Raw genomic sequence first — 24,243 nt, 5'->3', positions numbered from 1 at the left:
TGTCCTTTGGTGGGGTGTTTTAAACAAAAAACAAGGCAAAGGCGGCGTTGGGCAGAGGCTGTGAGCACTTCAAACCGCACCAGATGGCAGTGCAGCCTCACAGATGCACCGCAGGCTCTAAGTCGAATTTTCATGCACTATTTGAGACACTGACCTATATCGTTCCCTCACTCCCCGCTAATGGCATCCATATCTGGCCAGAAAAAACAGCCTGAATTTTTTTCTGCCCTGCTGCTCCCATTGTTTTGCAGGTTCCTCCAAGGGATTACACGTACTAAATGATCTCCTGCTAGAAATAAAAACTCATGCATCATCAACAGCCTGTTCTCATGAGAGTATTACTGGCAGTATTAAAAAAAACTGTGACTATACTTTTTTTGGGTAAATATATGGGAAGGGAAGCTTCAGTGACTCACTTGCTTCTGGTCCAAGAAGAGGTAACTGAATGGTGAGATGGGCCAAGTCCCAGGAAAATAGATTATTTAATCTGAAGAACAGAGTTTTAATCTAGCAGTAGCAGGGATATGGAGTTTTCAGTTTTCTTCCTACTGCAGTCTGTCAGCATTCAGCATCTAGCACTCCATGAATTGCATTCAGTGGGAATGTGGAAATCATTTGTCTGACATCCTATCCCAGCCATGGCCCTTTGCATTCCCCCCACATGTCCAGGCTTTCTGTGCCTCCCCCAGGGAACCATGAGTGTGGACACAGCCACAGTGTCTCCATGCTTTGGCTCTGGGCCCCTCTGCAGGGCCTGGGACCAGTCTGGAGTGACCCAGCACAAGGCAGACACTGACAGACTCCACAAGGACTAGGATGCAGGGACAGGATCCTTCCCAGGCAGGACTTCATGCACTTGGAAAGGGTTAAGACCTGGGACACTTAATGGGGAGACAAACAGGGGCCCTGGCAGTGGACAGGGAAGCTGAGTTTCCCAAGGACCCTGCTCATCCCCAGAGTTGTGCAGCCACAGATCTTTTCTTCCCCAGTGGGCGCCCCTTGGATCCAACCTCACTGGGCTACAACTGGCAGCTTTCCAGCTTCCATCCACTCTTTACATACAGGGCAGCCTGGCTATGGCTACCCTGAAGCCAAAGCACCCCACAGCTTTCCCCCACGTGCACCCTGGGGTCCTGTGGGCATCACTAGTGGGGCTGGTGGCCAAGGTGTGTCCCCCTTGTCCTCCCCGTGCCTGCCAAGTCTCTGCAGGCAGGCCCCAGGTGGGCTCAGACCCATTTCCCTACAGCATGTTGTAAAGAGCACAGCAGGTTCTTAACATCTTTATTAGTTAGTTGGTTTATTTCCAACACAGTAACTCCTCTCTACAGCAACAGGTTAGTTAAATCCGGTTTACATATTGCTGTCTCATGAGTGCTGCGGCCTCGATGCCGCTGTGACAAAACCAGGCTGCACTCAGACAGGAAAACATGTTAAATTCCGCTGTGACTGGGAAAAAAAGGAAAACCAACAAAAATCAAAAGAACAAACCACCAGGGAAAACCAAACCAACCAACCAACAAAACCAAGGTGAGGAACTGAAGGTGAGCACGGCCACACCACCTCCAGGGAAACCACACGGCACTGCTTGGACAAGAATGCAAGGAGTGAACCCAAAAAGGTCAGGTATTGGGCAAACCCTTATATATATATTATGTATAGGTATTTATATATATATATCATCTGGAAGGACACGCTGAGAAAACAAGAGATCGCAGCGGTATCTACCGTAAAAAGGAGCTACGTAGCTTTCAGAGTCACACCAAGAAGGAAGCACACAGCAGAACAAAGTGGGGGACAAAGGGGCACACTGGTGTTTTGGGGTGGCCTTTTACTATGAGAGGGTTTGGGTGGGGCATGGGTCTCAGGGCCAAAAGCCCTCATACACCCGCTGGGAGCCCCAGGAGCTCTGTGCCCTTCACTGGGGAGCAGGGATGGGCTCTGAGGGTAGAATGCTTTTGTGGGGCTGGGTGGGACCTGCTTTCAGCGGGCTGGTTCTGCTCGCCCAGGCGGTGGCACCTGGTGGGTTCCCTGCTCAGGTCCCCCATGGACCACCTACAGAGACCTGAGCACCCATCAGCAGAGGCAGGGCCACCCTTAGCTGTGCCTCACAGCGTGCCCAGGAGGGGCTGGGCACGGCAGCAGAGGTTGGGTGGCCATCACTGGGGTTGTGCAATGGCAGGAGCCTCCGTGCCGAGTGCAAGAGGCAAGAGCCACCTGGAGTTGGTGGCCAGAGGGGGCCCCACGGCCCTGAGGGAGCCAAGCCCTTGAGAGACGCCCCGCTCAGCGCGCAGGCAAAATGCTGGAGCTGGGGTGTGGATCTGGGGAGCCACGGTGGGTCTGGCAGCTGTGTGGGCAAAGACAGAGCATGGAGTGCTCCCCACATCCCATAGGGCACCCCACAGTGTCAGCACCTTGTGGTGAGGCACCCTGTGGGGCAGAGGGTGCTGAGGGCTCCCCAGAATGGTGGGGGGAGTGTCTCATCTTATTGCTAATGGCTCCTCGGTGATGACACCCACAGGTTGTGGCAAAACTTGAGGTGGGATTTGCTGTGTGACATCCCCTAAAACAGTGGCCTCTGAACCCTGGCAGGCTCAGCCCAAGAGCTGGAAGTGGAACTGACAGTGTGACAGGGGCCAAGCCAGCCAATTCCCCCCTCCCCAGTGCATTTCTGGTGGCAGACAGTAATTGTCCTTCTTGCAACAAGGGATGAAGGAAGTGCCACCACCAGTGAGGGCATGGACAGAGGCAGGGGGACACGCATGCCACCCTCCTGCCCTTAGAGCTTCTGGAGTAGGGCTGACCTCTCTTCACTTGCCCCAGGGCAGCCCTCAGGGTACATGACCAGGGCGAAGGGACAGTTTGGGATGTGATTTCTCACGAGGCTCAGCCAGCTCTGGGGTAGCAAGTCCTGGGTGTGCTGGGGGATCCCATGCTAGCTCTCCCTAGAGAGGGCCATCAGGGAGAAATGAAAACTGCATCCCTAAGAACAGACCAGTGACCTCCCTTTAAGCGCTGCTCCCTGTTCCCGTCTTCCTTTTAGGCAGCCATCAGTTGAACTTGAGAGACCAACCTACCTCCTGTGTCCTCTCCACGTGCTGTCCCACCCCATCATTCCGTCCCACCCCAACATCCTGTCCCCATCTCATCACCCTGACCCTGCTACCCCATCCTGGCCCTGTCCCCCTGCCACCCACCCTCCCAAGCCGGAGCCAAGCCGATGCTGGGGAGGGTGAGGACCAGTGCAGAACCATGTGTGACTGCTGGATGAAGCCCCTCTCCTTCTCCTGTACCAGACAAGGGGATGAGGCCAACGGCAAAGAAGACAAATTGACCCCAAAGAAGCGAGGGCCCTGGTGGAGGGTGTCCACGGGGCAGGTGGGTGCTGGCGGGATGCTGACGGATGGGAGATGGCTCTGAAGGAGACGTCGGCGGCGGGCGTGGACCTCAGCACGATACCTCCATGGTGTGGTTGATCTGCCCCATGGCCTCGGTGCTCTCCGAGTGGGTGCAGGCACGTGGGCGGGTGCCATCCACGGAGCTGGCGCTGGTGAGGGAGGCGGTGCGGGAGCGTGCCAGGCGGGTCATGCTGGCAGATGGCACTGCACGGGCACAGAGAGATGGCCAGGGTGCTCAGATCCCTCTGAAAACCTGAGGGACTGAGCCAACATTGCCAGCAGCCCTGCTCCCCGATGCGACTGAGCCTGGGCACAAGCTTGCAGCAAGCGGTGGTGTGACAACATGAGCAGCTCCAGGTAAGGGACAGCAGAGCAGGGCTGCTCTGGGCAGGCTGAACACCGGGCTCACTCCTGGGCATGCAACCTCTGGGCATCAGGCAGTGGGAACCCTGGACTACCACGCTCCAGGAAAGGAGTGAGCTGGGATCAGAGCTCCCCTGGCTGCCCAGGGTGTGCAGGGAAGGTGGCACCCTCCCCTAGCCAGGATGGCCAGTGGGCATAGCTCCTGGCTTGCCTGGAAGAGGGTACAGTGAGCACATTGCCAAGACTGTGCCTGCATGGAGAGGGAATTCTCTGAATGCCATTTCTCAGCCCTCAGACCTGGCATATGTTGCCATCTCAGGCAAAGCAGAGCAAGACAGTGGGAATCTGGCTGGGAATGGCCAGTCCTGCACCCAGGCTGCTCCCAAAGGTGCCCAGGCAGCTGGAGGGCACAGGCCAGGCAGGCACCATGCAGCAGTGGGCACTGAGCAGTACCTGTGCCTCCACTCAGCCTCCGATCCTTCAGGTGGGTGACTGGCAGGGGCAGGAGAAGGGCAGGGAGGGCAGAGAGAGAGTGTCAGCCACTCTGCTGGGCCAGGAGCCCCTGCCCAGCCCACGTGTGCCTGCACACGCAGCTGTCCCTGTGCACACAGACTGCACACACATACACACGTGCAACAGACTTGCAAAAACACACACACACACACACACACACGTGCAACAGACTTGCAAAAACACACACACACACACGCACGTGCACGTGGACTTTTGCAAGCATGCACACACAGGTATAAACACACACTCACACGTAGTCTTAAACTTTGCACACACACATGCACAGACTTCTGCATGTGAGCTCTGCTTGTCTTTGTTGCACACACACACAGCCCTGCTCGTGCATGCCCAGACACACACACACATGCACACCAACACAGGGAGCCTACACACACATTTGTACACACAGAGCCCTTGTACACACCTGTGTGTGCACACAGAGCCTGTACACCCCACACCCGTGTGGACACACAGACAGACCTGCAGCACATCAGCACATGTGCACACCAGCACACACAGACCCACAGCAGCCCCACACCCAGCCCCAGCACTCACTGTAGCCCATGCCTTGCAGGAAGTACTTGAAGGCTTCGGTCAGCTTGCCTGGCTGTAGGGAGAGAGCAGGGTGAGCTGAGCTGAGGCAGCACTGAGGCTGAGATCTCCTCAACAGCCCAACCCCAGCTAGCCAAGGACAGCACCAGTGCATGTCTCATGGCCCAGTATGCCCAGGTAACTGGGGAAATTGTGAGGGCTCACCTGTGTGACCTGGGGCAGCCCACCAGAATCAGCCATCTGCAAAGAGAAGGTCCTGCTTAGTTTGGGAGGGTGCCTGTACTGCCCACCATCCCCCCGGACCCACTGGCAGGATGCCACTGCTGGGGTCACCCTGCTTCCCCATACACCTACAAGGTGTATGATGGACCTGGAATGGGGAGATGGGGACACCCTGCAGCCCTAGGGCAGAAGGTAATGGGGCACTTCATAGGCAGCAGGAACCACCCTACTGCCTCTTGCCACCAGCCCTACCTTCAGGAATGTGGTGTTGGTGGGATCCAGCTTGGAGTTACACTCCACCTGCAGACAAGAGAGATGATATTAGCACCCTAGGAAGCCAGGAGCCAAGCAGAAGTTTTCCACATGTACCATCACTGGCCCACTGGAATTTGCCATTGCAGCTCCACCCCAGCCAGGAGCAGACAGGGCACTAAGTGAGCCCTGTGCCCGCAGGACCACCATCCCTGCCATGGGACAGAGGGGACTTTGCTTCTGTCAGTCTGGGCAAGAGTAGGGACTGGAACGGGAGGAAAGGGGGACTAGTGAGGCATTCCGTGTCACACGTGTGTGTACATGCACAAAAGTGTGCCAGCAGCCGTGTGGGTGCAGATGGCCAAGCAGAGATGTGCTCGTGTGCCGACACATCCGAGCGTGCACAGCGCGACCACACTTGGGCAGATGAAGAAGGGGAAGTTTTCCAGGTGTGGCAACCACGCACAGCTGCGTGTGCACAGGTGCCCACAGGAGCAGGCAGGTCTGCACACGAGCACGTTCCCACCCCCACGAGCTGCCGTGTGTCGGAGCAGGCAGTGAACATGTGCGTGCCCGTGCGTGGGCATCGCCCGCCTGCCACCCTGCAGGCAGCGCCCCAGCACTCACCACCCCCTCCTCAGCAGGCGCGTTGTCTCCAACCACCAGCATCACGGGGCAGCTGGAAGTGAGAGGAGAAAGGGGCCTCGTCAGCGTTTGGTCTGAGTGAATTCCACTGCCCCAGGACCCCTCTCTGACTTGCCAGCACGACTCTTACCGCAGGGTCTTGGCATTGGGCACAGTCCCAGGCCGGTTGATGTCCAGGTCCCTGCGGCTGATGAAGGAGAAAGGCCAGTGTGAGCTCATGGGCAGGTGCCACCACTGATGCCATAGCACAAGAATCAGGCCACTGCCAGCCCTGAGAAGCCACACCCAGCCCGCTGTCCTGGCACCTTGTGCATGGAGGATGCTGTGGCCATCTCTGCCACGGCCCAAGCAGAGCCTGTGCCGCAGGATGCAGCACCCAGCAGAGTGGCAGGGCTCCCTGCATGCATGGCACAGCATCTCTGCCCCCTTCCCCAGGCCTGTGCCAGCACCCAGTGCAGGAGGAGACATGGGAATGTGTACTCATGGCAGTGGGCTCTGACACATGGCAAGGCTTTGGCTCAGGTACCATCCCCATCCAGCAGTGGCAGACAGCTTTGCACTGCTGCCTCCATGCACTGGAGGGTGACGACAGCACCCAACAGGAGTCTGGGTTCTCACAGTGACCTCAGAGCCACCCACCAGCAATGCAGCCCCTCACCCTAGCACAGACAGGGATGCAGCCCTGCAGTGGGGCTGCCTGGAGCACTCACCCATTGTACATGTTGAGGAAGAGCTGGAGGTTGAACTGGTTCACCACACTGCCGATCTGCTGCCGGTAACTCTGCACCAGCTCCGTGTTGTTCATCAGCTCCTCCTGTGCCAGCAGGGGATGGAGGTCAGGGCAGGTGCTGGGGGCACACCCTGCTCCCCACGTCCTGCCCATGCCGTGCAGCCAGCACGGACAAGAAGGGGGATGCTGGGCAATGCAGCTGGGCACAGTGGTGCTGCAGGCAGAACACCCAGGCAGGACATGGGCACGGGTCACACACTCATCAGGGTTAAGCCCCAGACCAGGCAGGGCTTGACTGACCCCAGCCCTGTACATGGGACACAGTGGCACTGTGGCAGCTGGCAGGGTGACCCAGCTGGGACGCTGGGCTGGGGATGATGGCAGGGGCTGGAGGATGCAGCCCTTACCTGGCTGAACAGGTGGGACAGGACAATGTCTGGCAGCGTGCTGGTGAGGCCGGAGAGCTGCGGAGGGAGCACAGAGAGTTACTGCACTGCCCTGGCTGCCTCCTGCCCCAGGAAGCCGCCAGGACTGGGAGGAGGGGTCGGGGCCCTGCCCACCTTGGCAGCTGCCCAGTCAATCCAGCCTTTGCCGTTGGGGTCGATGTTCATAAGGACCAGCCCTTCGACCAGGTCAGGGAAGATGAGCTGCAGTGAGCAAGAGGGGAGAGGCTCAGAGGGGAGGGGAGATGTGCCCTGGACAGTCCCCCATGAGAGCCACTGCACAGGCATCGGATGGAGCTGACATGATCCCATCCTGAGAGCAACAGGAGACCTGTGGCAAGACTACCCAGCCTTAGCACTGCTGTGCTGGGTCTCTCAGCACCCCAGGAGCCTTTGCAGCAACAGAGACTGCCTGGAGGTATCGGCTCCTGCTCTTCCCCATGTCTAGCCCTGGACTGACAGCAGGTACAAGCAACTCAAGGCCAGCCCATCCCAGCCCCAGGCTCACCGCAAACTTGGCCAGCACGTAGGCTCCTGCCCCAACACCGATCCCAATCACATACTTGAACCTGGAAATATGGAGAGGTCCATATGAGGGGACAGCGGGCTCCAACATAATTCCCTGGGACACCCCTCCACCCACAACAAGATGACTTGCAGGATGCCATCTTACAGGGACAACTCCCCCAGACCCAAATCCTTGTCTTCTGTCCATCTCCCTGCCCAGGACCCTCAGCCAGCAGCTGTGGAAGAGAGGCTGACTCACCCGAAATGCTGCACCACGCTGGGTAACATGGCAGCCAGCTGGTCCATGGATGGATACTGGTACCTGTGGCACAGGGAGGCACAGGATGGTGATAACGGAACCTGTTCAGAGCAGAGTGTCTGGGACAGGGCAGCTGGGCTGCCCAAAATGGGCAAGGAAATGCCACCCACCCTCAAACCACCCACCCTGGGCCAGTCGTCTGCCACAGGCTTTGGCACAGTTTGGAAAGACCCACAGGCAGGGCACAACTGCCAGGCAGCAACAACCCAAGGGGCAGAGAGGTGACACCCCAGCAGGCACAGTGTGTCCTGCAGATGACACCTACCCCTGAGGGAACTGTGAGGCTCCTGCCTGTTGTCCTGGTGCATCCACGTGGCACACCACAAAGTGTTTCGTGATCTCCTGCATGTCCTCGTAGTTGAAGAAGGTGTTGAAACAAAGCTTGTCTGTCAAAGGGCAGGTGGGTATCAGAGACCAAACACCCCAACACTAGGGCCTGATGGGCCAGGGGAGCATGGACAGCAGCTGCCCGCCCTCCCACTGCCCTTCATCCAGGAGGTGACATGCCACCAAAACCATCCCATCCCCTTCCCTCCAGGATCCTTGTCCTCCCAGCAGAGCCCACAGCTACTGTTAGCAAGGGCTGCATCCCTACAGGTGTCAGGAGGCACGGGGATGGACAGGCACAGCCAGGAGAATGAGGAGTTTGGGATGGCTTCATTGGGGAGCCTCAGAAGGATGGGACCGAGGGATGCAGAGCCCAGGACTGCAAGATCACCCAGTAGGCAGCAGGATTAGCAGTCTGGGGTATCAGCCCTGTCCAAAATCCCCAGAAAGGGTTCAAGCAAACACAGGATTTGAGGAACAGCTGTAAATCTCCCTGCCTGGAAAGAGTCAAAGAAACATCCCCAGCTGTGGACAAGACCCCACCATTGCAGCAGGACACAGATACTGCCAGGGCTTGGAGGGGTCCTGTCCCATGGCATCAGTGTTTGGACATCCCTCCCACAACATGGGGTGAGGCAGGTTGTAAGGCCCTTTGCAGCCAGCATGATGTGCACCTGAACAGCCAGAGCTGCTGCAATGGTGACACAGCTCATGTGGCATGTCAGTGACTCAGCCTCAGCCGCCAGCGGAGCGGGAGATGCTTCTCCCCACTCACAGGGAATTGTGCATCCTGGCTCAGCTGGAGGGCACAGCCCGGGACAGAGCTCTGGGTTGCAGGTCTAGGGCTGCAGGCTGACAGAAAGTGCAGCATCTCCACACCAGAGCCCCCACTCGGGGTCCCTCCTTCCCTGCTGTTCCCTGTCTCTTTTATCCCCCACTCTGCCTTGCTGCCAGCTGGGTCCATGCTCTGAATACCAACGGGCTGGCAGTGGCAGTGAGGACCAGCCCAGCATCCCCCAAGCCCCATCCCTGCCTGCTGTGGGCCAGCCAGCACCGGGCTGGCCAAGCACTCCTGGCTGTGCCTGGCCTGTGTCCAGCTGAGCATCCAAACTCCCCTGGTGCTTTCAGATGCCCGGGGGGACCCGCTGCAGCCACGGTGGAGGCAAAGGAGCTGAGCCAGGGGTGGTGGTGTCCTGGCAGCCTGTGGAGCCCAGGGCTCAGCCCTGCCTGCCCTGCACCCCCAACCCAGGAGCAGCACTCACGGTTGAGCCCCACATCGTGGTAGGTCAGGATGGCCGGGCGGTTCCCCTTGGGAGAGCCCCGGATGACCACGTGCAGCAGCCCGTAGGGGGTCTCAATGTCGTGTTCCTGGGGAAGAGCAGAGATGGGGTGATGCCCACCTGCCCTGAGGCATTCTTTCATCCTCTCCTGCCCTGCCATCACACCCTTCCCTGCTGCTTCCCCAAATGGCTGGGTCCCGTGGGAAGCCATGGGAAAGAGGAGCAGCTGTCCCAGGAAAAACACAGCTCTGGGCATCCCAGAGAGGGTAGAAAGCAGGACAAATTGGGAAGGGAAGGGAAGGGAAGGGAAGGGAAGGGAAGGGAAGGGAAGGGAAGGGAAGGGAAGGGAAGGGAAGGGAAGGGAAGGGAAGGGAAGGGAAGGGAAGGGAAGGGAAGGGAAGGGAAGGGAAGGGAAGGGAAGGGAAGGGAAGGGAAGGGAAGGGAAGGGAAGGGAAGGGAAGGGAAGGGAAGGGAAGGGAAGGGAAGGGAAGGGAAGGGAAGGGAAGGGAAGGGAAGGGAAGGGAAGGGAAGGGAAGGGAAGGGAAGGGAAGGGAAGGGAAGGGAAGGGAAGGGAAGGGAAGGGAAGGGAAGGGAAGGGAAGGGAAGGGAAGGCTTTGGATAGGATCATAGGATGTAGGATTAGACATGTATATCATGTGATGGGATCACAGAATGGTATCAAGGGATGGATCCAAGAGGGCTTGAGAGAGAAGGATAATAGGATGGGACAGGTGGACCACAGCATGGAAAAGGAGATCTTCAAGGGCTTGAGACTGAGAAAATTTTGGCAACAGGATAGGGTTTCACAGCATGGCCCAGTTGGGCACAGATTCGATGTATCTGGGACAGACAGAGGTCAGACCCTGGACAGCACTCCAGGAAATGCTGCAACCTGCTCCCAAAATAACAGCTAAAGTAACTTTAAAACCCCTGGTCTGAAATGGTAGTGCCCCCACAAAAACTACCTCATGCCTCAGTTTCTCTGTCTAGGAGGGCTCCTTTCCTTCCACATCCTGGCTCTTGCTCCCAGCCAGCACAGGAAACTGAGCCCAGGTGCTCCCCAAGGACAAGGGACCAGAGGTCCCCTCCAGATGCCTGTGCCTGTCCAGCAGCAGTGACCTCGAGGCTGGGATCTGCTGGGTGCAGGGGCAGCATGTGCTGAGCAGGGCAGGGCAGGGCATGGTGGCAGGGTGCCCAAGCATCACAGTCCTCGCTGCTGGCACTGGCAGCCCCATGGCTGGGCTGGTGGGAGGGGAGCAGGTACGTGGATGCTCACGCGGGTTACACGCCACCAAGGACTCTGAAGGACACGGGCCTGGGTGGGAGGAACCACCTGGGGACAGGGTCTCCTCACTGCAGTGCTTCCCCTCACTGAGACCTGCTGTCCCTGGGGGAACACGGTGGCCAAAAGCAGATCCAGAGCTCTGTGGAGACATCTCTTCGCACCCAAGGGCACCCTGACCCCATCCCTCATCCACAGCTGTCCCTCCACCCCCTGCAGCTGCATCAGGCAGAAGTGCATGAGCAGTGACATCCCTCTGCAAGAACAGATTGGGACACTGAGGCAGAGGAAGGGCCTAGCCCAAGGTCATAGAGCAGGAGGCATCCATGTGGTCTGGTCCTGGGCACAGGGCTACCTCCTTGCCATCACCATCCCTGTGGTCCCATCACATCCCCAACGGCTCAGCTTTCAACCCTACCCCAAAATCACCTGCCCAAGGTAGCAGATCCAGCCTCAGCACTGCTCTTTCCTGCCCCCCATCCTCCACCAAGCCAGACACATCCTGCTCGTGGTGCAGCCTCTGCAGCACCGCTGGCTACCACAGCCCTGCCCTTTGCCGCAGGGATGCTCGCTGGGGGAAGAGCTTGGGATGCAGGGCATGCACGCAGCAAGGAGAGAGGGGCACAGACAACCCACAGCCCCAGCGAGGAGGGGCACGGGGGTCTCAGCACCCATAGGTGTCTGACAGAGCCCATCCATGTCCAGGTTACCTGCTCACAGCTGCAGTGCTCCCACCTCACTCACCCCCTCTGCACCAGCCTGTTACCTTCGGGTGTTGCCATCACCGCAGAGGCCAGAAAACAACTGAGGGCTTGCTTCAAAACAGCCAGAGACCCTCTTCCTTGCAGGTCAGGGGGTGGGCACGGGGCAGTGTGCCCCCGCCAGCACCCAGCCCCAGCCCGGGCCAGAGCTGCTCACCCTCAGCCTCGGCACAGCATCTCTGCCGGCCTCGGGGAGGACACGCTCAAGGACAATGCGTCCCCAAAACCTGCAGCACATCAGGGATGCGGCAGCAGGGCTGGGGGAAGGAAGGACTCTCCAGCAGTGCGTCCTCCCTGCCACAACGCCCGCCTGACCCACGCCGAGCCCTGCTGGCTGCAAAGGCCCAGCCTGGGCAAGCAGGAGAGACGCTGGGGCAAAACCCCTGGGAGGGAGGGCAGCGAGCAGGGGAGCGGCGGTACCTACCCCATCCCAGCACTCCGGCATGCTGAGGAACTGGGCGGACGAGGCTGCTCAGGCAGTGTGGGCCAAGCCGGAGGTCCGGGTGTGGGGCACAGCAACGCAGCCACCGGGGCGAAGCTCAGCTCTGCGCTGGCTCAGCCCTCGCCTCGATTTATAGCGGAGCCCCAGCCCTGCGCTAAGCCCTCCCTCGCCCTTCCCCCTCGGCAGGTCTGGCCTCCATTGCGGGCGAGCGCCGCGATGGAGCCAGCACTCAGCCATTGGCTGCCGCGGGAATTATTCATGCTCCAATTGGCCCCAAATACCCTTGTTTATGAAGAAAAAACGCCTGGCACCGTGCGGTACCTTCTCCATCTTCCCTCTTTGGGCAGACTGAGGCAGGCGGGGTGTCTGCACACGCACCCCGCGGAGCAGCCCCGGCACGGTCCGGGCAGCGCTCGCCGTGCCCGCTGCACACACCTGGCTGCACACACCTGGCTGCACACATCTGGCTGCACACATCTGGATGCATACACCTGGCTGACCTGGCTGCACACATCTGGCTGCACACACCTGGCTGCACACACCTGGCTGCATACACCTGGCTGCACACACCTGGCTGCACACACCTTGCTGCACACGCCTGGCTGTATACACCTGGGTGCACACACCTGGCTGCACACACCTGGCTGCACACATCTGGCTGCACACACCTGGCTGACCTGGCTGCACACATCTGGCTGCACACACCTGGCTGCACACACCTGGGTGCACACGCCTGACTGCACACACCTGGCTGCAGCCCCGCACCGACACAGAGCCACGGCCAAGCCCGCAGCCAAGGCCCTGAGCCATGGCCAGGCAGGGCAGCACACACACAGCCACAGATGGACACGCTAAAAACAGGAGAAGGACACGGCAGGCGTGTACGTGTACGTGACCACGCGTGTCCATGCACAGGAACATGCACCACACATGGGCAAAACCCTGTCTGCCAGGGGGAAAACTGGGAAAATTAACACCATACCCACACCGAAGCCCATGCACCCCACAAAATACTTGTGGCATAGTCCCCAGGCCAGGCCCCGTGTGTGACAGTTCCTGTACATGTTGTGCATACCAGGAGCACACCTGCTGCATCCTCCTCCCGTGTGCTCAGCATGGATGCCATGGCCATCACTAATGCTGGTGGATGCACAGCGAGCTGCACACCTGCAGAGACCTGCACAGGTGTGCACAGAGGGGGACACACGTGTCCACACCTGCGTCACCTCACCCAGCAGCACACTCACCCCACCTGCTGCGGGATGATGACACACAGGGCACGTGCAGGGTTTAGCCCTGACCTGGGCATCACCAGTGGCAGGCAAATAAAGCAAGAGGAGAGACAATCCAGCAGCTCCAAGGGCTTGGATCGTGTCCCTGGACTGACACAATCAGTGTACATGCACACACATGTGAGTATTCCCATGTGCACATGTGTGCAGGCAGATGATTTCTTCCATGATTCCAACTAAGGCCTCTTACCACCACAGCCCCAAAAATCCCCCAGCAGTGTGTGGGTGCCCTCCCCCTGCACCCTGCCTGCCCCTGCCCAGCCCAGCACCACTGCCCAGCTTGGCATGACAGGCACAAAGCTGGGCAATTGTGGATGGAGGAGTCCCACAGAGCCCTTCAGGAACCCACTGAAAGCCATGTCCTACAAACAAGTCAGGGTTGCACAGCCAGGATGTGGGAGAAAGGACAGACAGGCAGAGGGATGACAGTCACACTGCCTCCATCAGAGAGGCTTTACTCTGCACTGCTTTGTCCTGTGGGGAGCTCAGACCCAGGCCTGGAAAGAGGCATCTCTGCAAATGAAGGCCCGAGTGTGGTGGAGAAGCCCTGCTCCCAGGTGGTTCCTGACACTTTAGGTGCCATTTTTGGTTTCCCCAGCCCTGGTGCCTGTAGAGCCAAAGACCATGAGAGCCACAGTGCCCGGAAAAAATACAAGAGATGCAGAGGGACAAAAAAAGACAGGAAGTAGTTAACAGAAGACAGAAGGGGTAGGAGAGCCAAGGTGAATGCAAAAGGGTTTCAGGGAGAAGGGAGGGCTGAGCAAGGTCGATTTTGCTGGAGTAGCATCAAATGGGATCGCCACTGCCTTGGCTACTAGCCCCCTTGCCAGGCAGGTGGCCCAGACCTCCAGCAGGATCCAGGGCACCTGGTCCCAGGGAACCTTCCTCCAGCTCTCCTGCACTGTGGCTTATGTCTCAAGGGCTTTACTTTGGCTGGTGGCAGAAGTGGGGCTCCCCAGGCCCCCCACTGCCCCAGCCACACCTGAGCAGCCCATCAATGACTGGCTCTAGGAAGGAGCAGATGGACAGTGAAGAGTTAAGCTGGGGGCTGGATTGGATTATCCCAAGGAGGTGAACCTAGAAATTTGGGTAAGATCTCCCCAAGGAATGGCAGGCAGCCCCCAGCCTTTGCACTGCACCAACTTGCAAATGTCAGGGTGGAGAAAAGGAGGTGGTTGCCTTGGCATAGCCCGGGAAACTCAGCCCATTCCTGCCCTGAGGCTCTTGGAGGGAAACCAAAAGGTCTCGGGGTCTGGCTGGCTTGGGAAAAGCTGTCTTGATTGTTGCCCAATTCCTTTTTTAGGTCCTGAGGTCATGGAAGTGAATCTCTGTGGCATTTGCTGTCCAGAACTGCTCCACTTGGGCACCACCATGGACACAGTTCAGTGCCACCGTGGGCCAACCCCTAAAATACACAAGGATTGTCCTGGGAGGGTCATTGCTCTTTAATATCCCCTGCGTGCCAACCAAGCCCTGCCCCAGCACAGCTGAGCCAGAGCCATCCTGGTGCCTCTGGTGCTCCTGAGAGCTCTGGGCAGCCTGGCACTGCCATCTTCCTCCCCTCCTCGCCTCCCTCCCCCTACTCTCTCTCTCTCTGGTGACACCAGGAGGTTTGGTTTCCCCTCCAGTGGCCAACAGAAGTCCTGAGCAAGCAGAGAAAGGAGCAGCCCAGCCCTGCACACCCTGCTGCTCCCAGCCCCAGCACCTCACCTGCTTCAGAGCTGCTGGGGAGGGCAGCATTTTAATTATTTTGTGGCTTTTGAGAGGGCCATCAGATATGTCCCACTCTGTGAACCACAGCAGCCAGCACCCTGCCAAAGGCCTTGCTTCCTTACCAGCTGCACCCTCCCACCCACATGGGTGACAAGCACTAGTGGGCCAGCCCCAAAATTCTGGGCCTGATAAAACAGGGACCTGTGCTCCCCTGCCCTTATCCCGGGATGAATGAATTCCACATGTATTTTGTCCTTACAGGTGCTGTTGTTTCAGTGCTGTACCTGCAAGGGCTCAGCCATGACCACCTGAGCCCACTCTCCCCATAGTCCCACAGCTGGCAAAGTGGCAGCACAAAACCTGAGGTTGTGTGACAATCATTGGTGTCCCCTGGCAGGGGAACACTTTGGAGAGGGACAAGCAGAACTACCGATTACCCTCCCTCCCCACCACCCTGGTCCCCACAGAGGGAGCCTTGGCAGAGGTGTGAGAGGGATGCAGACCAGTGTGGGAGCCAGGCAGGAGCTGAGCTCCCATGAGTGCCAGAGCTGTGTCATGGGGCTCCTTTGGAGAGCAGAAATGGAGGTACAAAATGAGCAGGTGTCAGCCAAGGGAGCAGAGGGGCCCTGCTCTCCAAGAGAGGTGGGTGGTATAGGGGGCAATGCCCCAGCCCTCCAAAAGAGAAAGAGGCTTTCAAACATCCTTATGTAAGCAGGGAGCTGGCATCGCCTGGAAACCATTGCCATGGCAATGGTAGAGGGGCTGGAAAAGCAGCTCGGCCTTCCTGAGAAGAAATTGCCTGTTTTAAAGGTTTTGTCCCCAGCCCATGGCCAAGTGCCCACCAGCCACATCTGAGCGCCAGCACAGAGATGTCTGGCAGCATCCCCCTGTCCCCTTCTGACAAGGACCATGATGGATGTGCAACCTCATGCACAGACACTGAGCAGGCACTGCATCCCCTGAAAAAAGGGACAGCAACACTCCTGAGTCCATTCAGTGCCCCCCAGCCTTCCCCAGGCACAGGCTGCTGTTCCATGTGAAACCCGGGGGTGGGCAGCACCTCCCATGGCTGGTCCTACCTTCCAGTCTGTGTCCACAGTGGAGAGGAAGACATCCGAGTTCTCCTGGGATGAGAAGGAGCCATTAGGGACAGAGACACCCCTGAGTTCTGCAGTGCCCTCCCGTGCAGCTCACAAAGCCCCCGACACCACAGGCACCACTCCCGGGGGCTGCAGGGGACACAGTGCCCACACGTGTGCACACACACACCCCTCCACAACAGCTGCACACACGTGCACGTGTTACCTGCGGGTGTGCACACACACAGGCGTGTGGGAGCATGACGTGCAACCTCTGCACACGCATCCATCATCCCGGCAGGCCTCACTTATGCTCATCACCGCGGGCACGCACACACTGAGGAGCACAAACGTGCACCCAAAGCCAGCACACACACACAGAGTGCCACCCCTGGTACAGCACACAGCCCCTCCACCCGTCCCAAGCTCCCGTGTCCTGGTGCCCCACGTGCAGGAGCCGGAGCCAGTGTGGTCACCAAACTCACCAGCTCGGCGTCCTGTCCCCGCAGCAGCGGCTTCTCCTCGGTGAAGCGCAGCTCGTGCAGCCCTGCCATGGTCATCTCCTGCAGCAGCAGCCCTGCCCGGGACAAGGGACATGTCAGGCCAGGTCCTTTCCTTGGTCCTCTTTGCCCTCCAGAGCCTCCCAGGTCTCCCTCCCATAGGAATGGGACTCAAATCATCTGCTATGGGTACTTGGTGCTTCAGCTTGTCCAGGGGCTGCAGTGAGCCCCTCTGCTGGGAGCTGGCAGCAGGCACAGAGCAGACAGTGCCCAGATGAGCTCAGCTCCCAGCTCCTAGCCAGGTCCAGTTCTCCTGGTTAAGGACAAACCTATCTCCAGGGCACTGAGGGGGACAACTTTATCTGTCCGTGCTGGTCACCTCAGTAAGCACCCAACCCAGAGCAAGAACATCCAAATTTCCATCCCAACTTTCAGCATCAGTCAAAGATAGAAAATCCAAATTTTTGGCCAGTTTTAGGCTGCAAATGGGTATAGATGGGACAGAGGGAGATCTCCCTGCACAGGCAGAATGAGGGGTGATGTTTCTCAGCCATGCTGGGAGGCAGAGAGATGTTCCAAGCAGAAAGAGAACAGAGAGACAGCCTGAAGTTTGTACAGCAATGATGGAAGAAATCCAGATGTGAAGGCTTTGCTCCCAAAGTCTTCTCCTTGCCTGTGAATCAGGTTCCAGCCCTTTGGTACCTCAGCCCCACATCTTGGAGGGACAGACCTCTCTCCATGGAGCCATCACTCAGCAGCAGTGTGAGACTGGGTGCTGCTGACCTCAACCAACACTGGCATTTCCAAAAACACCCCCAGGCACACGCTCAGCTCAGCGAGCAAAAGAGAGCAAGGAGATGAGCAGCTGGCTGCACACAGAAGGTGAAAGACATGGGGACACAGGGAACAGTCCAGGCTCCCCTGTGTTTGAATGGAATGGGTATCTGGCAAATGCCAGTGCCAGGGGATAATCTACACTCAAGCAGGATCCAGACCTCAGGCATTGCCTTTGCAGCCTGTTTTCACCCTTTCCACAAGACAGACAAGCTGTTGCCTCTCCAAATGAGCCAGCACTGATCCCACATCCTCCCAGCTGTCTCCCCCCCCCGTGCAATCTCCCTGGACATAACGGGGATGCTCTGGGCTGTACGGGCACCGCAGCAGACACGGAACCACTCCATCCTCACGGCCTCAGCCGAGCCTGCTTCACACTTTGTCCACCTCCAAACCTAGATCACTCCAGGCTGACAATGTGGGAAGGCCAAGAAATGCCACAAATATTGCAAAACCACCAGGATACAGAAGTTGGTCATAAACTTCCCTCCAAAGTCGGGTTTTGCTCCTCCGACTGGGTTTTCCATTCAAAACTCAAGCAGGCTGTGCCACCTGCCTGCTTCCTGCAGACACAGCACTTTGCCTTGCTCCCTGGGAGCCATCCAAAGATCCAGAACTGTTTGGAGGGAGAAACACCACTCCAAAGCCTCTCGAGATTCCCGGGGCACCCAGCACCAGGAGTCTCCATGCCACCCCTGCCCAGAGAGTCCCACGAGATCAGGGGATGTGGAGAGGTGCCATGAGCCCCATGGAGAGGCACAAATGAGGGGCACACTGCTCCAGGCTGGGCTGTGCTGCTGGGGAGATGGCTCTGTGCACAGGGACAGCCCTGGCCTGCAGCCCACCAGCACAGCCGAGCCAACACAGCCTGCAGAGCCACCAACTGAGCAACCCCACAACCCCAGGGGAAAAACCAGGAGAAAAATCAGCCTCACCAATAGCTGGGTCTGGAGGAGAGCAGGAGTGTCCCACGCTGAGCACACCAACCCACCGTGTGGCCACAGCCCCAGCGTGGCTGGGAACAGCACTTAGTGTATGGTGAATGCCTTTATTAATTACAGCCTGCAGCTAATATGGGAGGGAGGGAGGGTGGCTGAGCCATGAGGAAAGGCCCCGTGACCTTGTTTGCATGGTGGGGGCAATGCTGGCTCAGGAGGAACGTAGCAGAGCTCTGCCCCAACCAGCTTCCCCTGCACAGCTTCCTAAAGTGGTGCTGAGTGTGGGAATAGAGGAGGGATCAGCGAGTCAGGGATCAGTAAGCAGGGTCACAGCCATGCAGCCACCCATCCTGGGTGCTCTGCATCCCATGCCACCCACAGGAACCCTCGTCCCTCCTCAGCACTGTAGCTGTGGGGCTGTGGGCAGTCTCACCCAGCCCCACTGGGCCACTGTCACTGTTGAGGGCTGGTGAGGAAGCCACAGCTCCAGGTCTCCTAGCCAAAACAACTTGGCTCCCATCTTCTGCCAGGGTAATGTGCCCAGCAACGAGTCCTTTTCCTTGCAGCTCACCCCAGTGCTCCCCAACAAGCACCCATTCCCAGGGCATCACCCCAAACACACCCATCTCTGCTCCCACTCTGCCTTCCCAGTGTGGTGCCACAGTTTCCTTGGCACAGCCAGGACATGTCTCTTCCCTAATTCCCAATCAGTTCCAAACCCAGCAGGACATAAGTGCTCTGTCTGGGACTAGTGTTCTCTCCCACCAGGGCCCTGGCACTGTGTATATAGATGGGACAGGAACAGCCACATTGGCTTACCTTCCCCAGGGATCTGCAGCCCACTGCTGGCTAACTGCAGGAGAACCAGCTTGTAGCATTATTATTATTATTATTATTATTATTATTATTATTACTACTACTACTAAATTATCACAACAAAGTTGTGAGCTCCATTACACACTTGGGAGCATGTGTGGTCACAGGGCCGGGATCCCTCAGATGTTGTCTCACTCTCACAAGAGTCCCCACACTGACTACCTGCCTGCTGCCCTGGCACGGATGTGTTGCCCACAGGATGTTGGCACGGATACCTCGGGCTGACTGAGCAGCGTGCAACAAACAGGCAGACAAATCAGGAGAAGTGAGGGCTGGTTCCTGCCAGCCAGTGAAGCCAAGGCAGCCTTCAGTGAGGCTGGGAGAGGGAGGAAGGGAACTTGCAGCTCAGTCTGAGCCACGGCCGTGTGCCCACTGCATTGCCCCCGGAGCAGGAGCGATGGGGGAGCACCATGGGGTGAAGGAAAACCCCGGTGTGACACAGTCTGGGCCACATCCTCCTCCACCAGTGCAGGAGGAACAGCCTCAGCTTTCTCTGAACCCGTGAGGGACACAGGTCTGTACCCCAGCAGCCCCCACAAAGCAGCCGAACAGTGTGGTCCGGCTGAGGGGCGCAGACCGGGCAGCCCCGCCACGGAGCCCCGTGGGGGACGCGGCGCCACTGACGCGTGGGCTGAGCCGCGCAGGGTCTGGGGGCGGCGGTGGCAGCAGGGGGCTGTGTGGGGGCTCAGGCTGTCCACGGTGGCTGTTGCTAAGAGCGGCCTCCTTCCCAGCCCAGCGCGTTCGTCGGGGCAGCGGGGAGACTCCCAGGGGAGGCTGGCTGAGGAGCGGGGAGGCACCGCAGGGATGCTCCAGCAATCCCCCCTGGCACCCCCACCCCCGGCTGTCTGCCGGCCGGCCCTCTTTGCCAGGAGCTGCCGGCTCCGTTCCCCCTTCCCAGCACACCCGGGCTGGGCTTTCCCCGCTGCAGCAAGGCATCAGCTCCCGGACTCCGACAAGGACCCGACCCCGGCACCCGCACCTGCGGGAGCAAAGGCGGGCGGGCGGTGCGGGCAGCTCCATCTCCTCGGCAGGGGCTGAGGGGCCGAAGGCTCTCGCCACCCCCGGTCCCATCGCCCCTCCTCGGTTCACAGCCCCCGTTCCGGCACGGGCGGCCGGGCCGTACCTGTCAGGAGCTCGATCTTGTGCCGGAGCACCTTCATGCCGGGCGGCGAGTCCCGGCGGGCGGGGCGGGCTGAGGCGGCGGCGGCCCCGGCGCGGGGCGAGCGGAGCCGGAGCCGGAGCCGGTGCCGGTGCCGGTGCCGGTGCCGGAGCGAGGTGCGCGGGGCGGCGCAGGGGCTGGGCTGGGCACGGCCCCGCCGGCCGGATCCTCCTCCCCTCGCCGGGGCCGGAGGGGAGGGACGGGGCCGGGATCGGGAACGGGGGCACCCGGAGAACAGCGGTGCTGAGGGAGGCGGGAGCGGACGGGAGATGGAGGCTGCGGGGGTTACGCGGAGCGCTGGGGGCTGCGGGGGGTTGCACGGGGGATGGAGGCTGCCGAGGACACACATCACTCTGCAGGGAACCATTTCGGTCCCAGAGTGGGACCGTGATGACCAACAGGTCCAACAGGTCCCTGTGGTCGTGGAGTCCCAGAAGCAGAGGACAGCGGCAGCCCCAGGTATGGACCATGCACGAGGGGTCTGGGTCTCCCTGAGAGCAGGGGAAGGCGATAATCAAGGTGCTCAGGGAGGATCTGGGACAAGAGGAGACCTGTGCACAACAATGATACCTGGAACACAGCCACTGGTGGCCAAGGGATGTAGGGAGACCTGGAAAGTGGGGCCACGAAGGACAAAGGGCTTGGGAGTATCCAGGAAAGAAAACACAGATTACAAGGGACCTAAGGGTCCTCTGGGGCATGGGAATGTAGGTTGCCCTGAACATAGGATGGTCCCAATCAAGGTTGCCAGGTGGTTTCAGGATAAGAAGGGCCTGTCCAATGAAGGTCCCCACAGCAGGACCACAATGGTCTGTGAGGGAATGGAGATTGTGACAGTCAAGAAGGATCACCCAGGAGTGGAGGCTGTGACTGGGGTCATGATGAACCCACGAACACTGATGCTGGAGGTGTAGGGTGGCAGCTGTGTTTGGGGCAGAGCAGGAGGTTGTAAATCACTTGAATTCTCCTGAATTGGGACAATTGGGACATTGAGGACAGAGGGCCTTGGCTTGCCCCAGAGCAAGGGCTGAATCCTGCTTGTCTCCACACCTGACAAGGTCATGCTGGCAGTGTTCCTTCCTCTGTACTTGTCTGATATCACTTTAACTGATTTTTTTTCTCACAGCTAGGGATGTAACAGCCTCCACTCCCATGCTGCCTGAGGCAACTGCACAGGACATACCATCCAAAACTGGCTCTTATCAAACCATGGGGAGCTCCTGAGGACCCCATCACCTCCTCTCAACAGGCTTGGTTCCTCAGCACTGGGCTGAATCAGGTATCTCAGAGCTCAGCCTCATTGCCCCTCAGCCAGCCACAGTGGCCAACAGACCCCTCTGCTTCAGGGCGCCTTTGCCTGCTGGGCCATGGGGTGCCTTGAGAGAAGCCACAGGCAGTCATCCTACAAATAGCTGCTGAGGGGCTGGAGAAATGTCTGCTCATACTGACATTCATCCCTGGTACATCAATTTTAACAGCTTGTCCCAGGCTTTTTGGATGGCAACCAGATTTCAGCTGATTTCAGCCTCTCCCGCTGAGTCACCACGAGTTCTGCATCCAGGCTGCATTCGCCTTCTCACCTCAAAGAGCGAAAAGCCCATGATGTCAGGGAGCTCAGGGACTCTTAAATCCCTCAAGTAGGAGCCAGTCCCTCACCTAGCACTTCAATGGGATCAAATCTTCCCTGCCTTCAGCGCTGCTTTTCCCCCTCTTCTGTGGGTCCAGCAGCCAAGAGGTTTTCTCTGAACTTGGTCAGGGACGAGACAGTGTTGGTTCTGATCTTCCTAATATTGCACACATTTAAACCTCCTCCTCCTCTCCCTTCAGTTGCCAGGGGTTTCTATGGGAATAAATTCTTTTTCATGCTTGGGATTTATCTTCTCCTCAGCAGTCACACCTTCAAGCAGAGAGAGAGTGGGCCAGAACTGCTGAACCCACAGATGCCATTGGTGGCAAGAGGGAGATGGCAGGACCAGAGGTCCTGGGACCTTTCATTTTCCTTCCCTCTGGAAGAAACCTGGAAAGATTTCATTAAAAAGGCAGAGACCATAAAACTCCAATAAAAATGCTCCAGCATGACCCCACAAAACGTTCCTGTTGTGATGGTGCAATCTCAGCCTGGCAGAGGTGAGCTGGGACCCCTAAACCTGTTGCAGGTAGCTCTGAACCCCTTGGCCACCCTTCCCACAGTGGCACCCAACACTGGCAGTGGACCCCTCCTGTGGTGGGCAGCTGGTGGTGGACAGAGCACACAGCTGCCATCAGCAGAGAGAGATGTAGAGGTGACCAGCAGGGAAGCAGAGCCCTGAATCCAAGCCCTGAGGCAGGGCAGGGTTTGACACACGTCCACAGCTCCAGGCTGCATCCTGTGCTGCACACACAGGGCTGATTTGGGAGCAGGAGGAGAAGCAGCCTGGGGCTGATGTGCTGGCTGCCCAGGCTGGCTGTGCAGGGGAGCAGCAGGATCAATGTGCCTGTATCGAAGGGCTTCATGGGGATTAGATACCACCCTGAGGCACAGGCAGTCCAGTGACGATGTGCAGAGGAGTCACAGCTAAATTTAGCCTCATTTGTGCGTGAGTGTGATGTTTTTATTCTTGCCCTTAAATATAAACATTGTTTGAAGCCAGTGGCTGCTGGTTCTGCTTTGCTAGCTCTGGATCTTGGATGGATTGTTTCAGTCAAGCTATTCAAAAGAGGGAGAAATGCGAATAAGCAGTTGGTGAGACATATCCCAAAGACCTATTTTCAAAAATGCTCAGGAACCATTTCCCAGAATCCAGCAGTGCACACAAAGCAGTGAGTGTGACGTTGGTGGCTGTGGGGATGTGCTGGTGCTGAGGGAGAGGTGTCTCCCAGGTAAAGCTGCTCCATGGGCATGGGATCACATGCTGGAGCTTTGACCATAATGAGGGTTATCTTGGGTGTGAGGCAGCAGCACTGGAGTGGCAGCAGCTGTTGGTGATGGGTCCCATCCTGCATCCCACCTTGGCTGGACATCCCACCCCTAGGGCAGGCACAATCTGCCCCAGCCTTACATCCCCAGGGCAGCAAAAGGTCCACACCTTGCTGGCTCCAAAATAATCCAAACCAGAATGGCAGCAGGGCAATTAAATCTTGGGTGCCCCAAAAGAGACACCTCAAACCTTGCCCAGAGGTCCCAGATTGGTGCCAGGAGGGGTTGGTGTCCCCAGAAGTGCTGGGCTTCATGCAGAACAAGGCAAGGCTGCACTGTGGCACTGCCTGTGCGTGAGCTCAGGGCTGTGGGCAGAGACAGAGACAGGGACAGGCAGGAGCCAGCCCTGCTGCTCCACATCCTGACACCACACATTCCACTGAAGCTGCCTGGGAAGGTAAAATCCTGCAGGGAGCTCTGTATCCTCTCCATGCAACACAGCCCCTGAGGCCAGGACGGGAGCAGAGGCTCTGTGACCCAGCCCAGGGCAGAGCTGTGCTGTGCCCTGTGTGCCCCACAAAGCATGTGCTGGGGCTGGCGAGCTGCCCGTCCCCCCCGGCTGCCTCCTGCCCTCCAAACACAGGGCTACCAGTAATTTTCCATCCTGGCTGTGAGCTCTGCCCTAACGAGATGTTCTCCTCTGTCCCTCTAGCAGGGCTGGGCCCCATTCAAGTTTCTCTGTTCATTCAGACCCTGAGTCCACCCCCTCCGTTTTGCTGCTCAAGCTGCCCGCCAGTTCTGCAGGGTGGCTGCTCCTCCAAGCCCCGTTCCTCACAGTGCTCACAGCCCCTCTGCCTCAGGGCAATGGGAAGATTTTGTCCAAAAGCCAGGGGGGAAAAAAAATTTAAAAAAAAGATCAGCAA

General features: G+C 58.4%; 2 protein-coding genes across 7 annotated transcripts; one reads left to right on the top strand and one right to left on the bottom strand.

The window, feature by feature from the left end:
• Nucleotides 1-1,264: 1,264 nt before the first annotated feature.
• NDRG4 (NDRG family member 4) lies at nt 1,265-20,522 on the bottom strand. 5 transcript variants are annotated; one of them, XM_021541204.4, is made up of 17 exons: nt 20,389-20,522; nt 16,603-16,694; nt 16,118-16,162; nt 9,531-9,636; nt 8,207-8,327; nt 7,882-7,944; nt 7,624-7,684; nt 7,233-7,319; nt 7,080-7,136; nt 6,653-6,756; nt 6,073-6,129; nt 5,925-5,976; nt 5,298-5,345; nt 5,028-5,063; nt 4,827-4,878; nt 4,212-4,250; nt 1,265-3,599 (listed from the first exon to the last, which is right to left on the bottom strand). In XM_021541204.4, exons 1-17 carry the CDS (start codon nt 20,423-20,425, stop codon nt 3,445-3,447), a joined length of 1,212 nt encoding a protein of 403 aa, XP_021396879.1. In that variant the 5' UTR covers nt 20,426-20,522; the 3' UTR covers nt 1,265-3,444. The 5 variants fall into 5 exon arrangements, with proteins under 5 accessions (XP_021396879.1, XP_021396880.1, XP_085445386.1 ...); XM_021541205.4 differs by lacking the exon at nt 4,212-4,250; XM_085589260.1 differs by lacking the exons at nt 4,212-4,250; nt 20,389-20,522 and adding an exon at nt 18,387-18,481.
• Nucleotides 20,424-23,049, top strand: LOC144247039 (uncharacterized). Of its 2 annotated transcripts, XM_085589264.1 has the most exons (3): nt 20,424-20,883; nt 21,551-21,703; nt 21,903-23,049. In XM_085589264.1, exons 1-2 carry the CDS (start codon nt 20,424-20,426, stop codon nt 21,646-21,648), a joined length of 558 nt encoding a protein of 185 aa, XP_085445390.1. In that variant the 3' UTR covers nt 21,649-21,703; nt 21,903-23,049. The 2 variants fall into 2 exon arrangements, with proteins under 2 accessions (XP_085445390.1, XP_085445389.1); XM_085589263.1 differs by having other exon boundaries at nt 20,424-21,703.
• Nucleotides 23,050-24,243: the final 1,194 nt, after the last annotated feature.

This window comes from Lonchura striata, chromosome 11 (genome assembly GCF_050655825.1).
Source record: "Lonchura striata isolate lonStrDom1 chromosome 11, ASM5065582v1, whole genome shotgun sequence".
NCBI classification, from domain to species: domain Eukaryota; kingdom Metazoa; phylum Chordata; class Aves; order Passeriformes; family Estrildidae; genus Lonchura; species Lonchura striata.
This window is presented reverse-complemented; position numbering and strand designations above follow the sequence as displayed.

Excerpts from the sequence above, each read along its gene's own strand:
- LOC144247039 (XM_085589263.1), top strand. The coding sequence starts at position 20,424 with ATGCCGGGCGGCGAGTCCCGGCGGGCGGGGCGGGCTGAGGCGGCGGCG.
- NDRG4 (XM_021541204.4), bottom strand. The coding sequence starts at position 20,425 with ATGAAGGTGCTCCGGCACAAGATCGAGCTCCTGACAG. Across the intron at positions 8,328-9,530 it reads CCACGATGTGGGGCTCAACC|ACAAGCTTTGTTTCAACACC; the intron begins GTGAGTGCTGCT and ends GCCCTTTGACAG. Across the intron at positions 5,064-5,297 it reads CCAACACCACATTCCTGAAG|ATGGCTGATTCTGGTGGGCT; the intron begins GTAGGGCTGGTG and ends TTCTCTTTGCAG.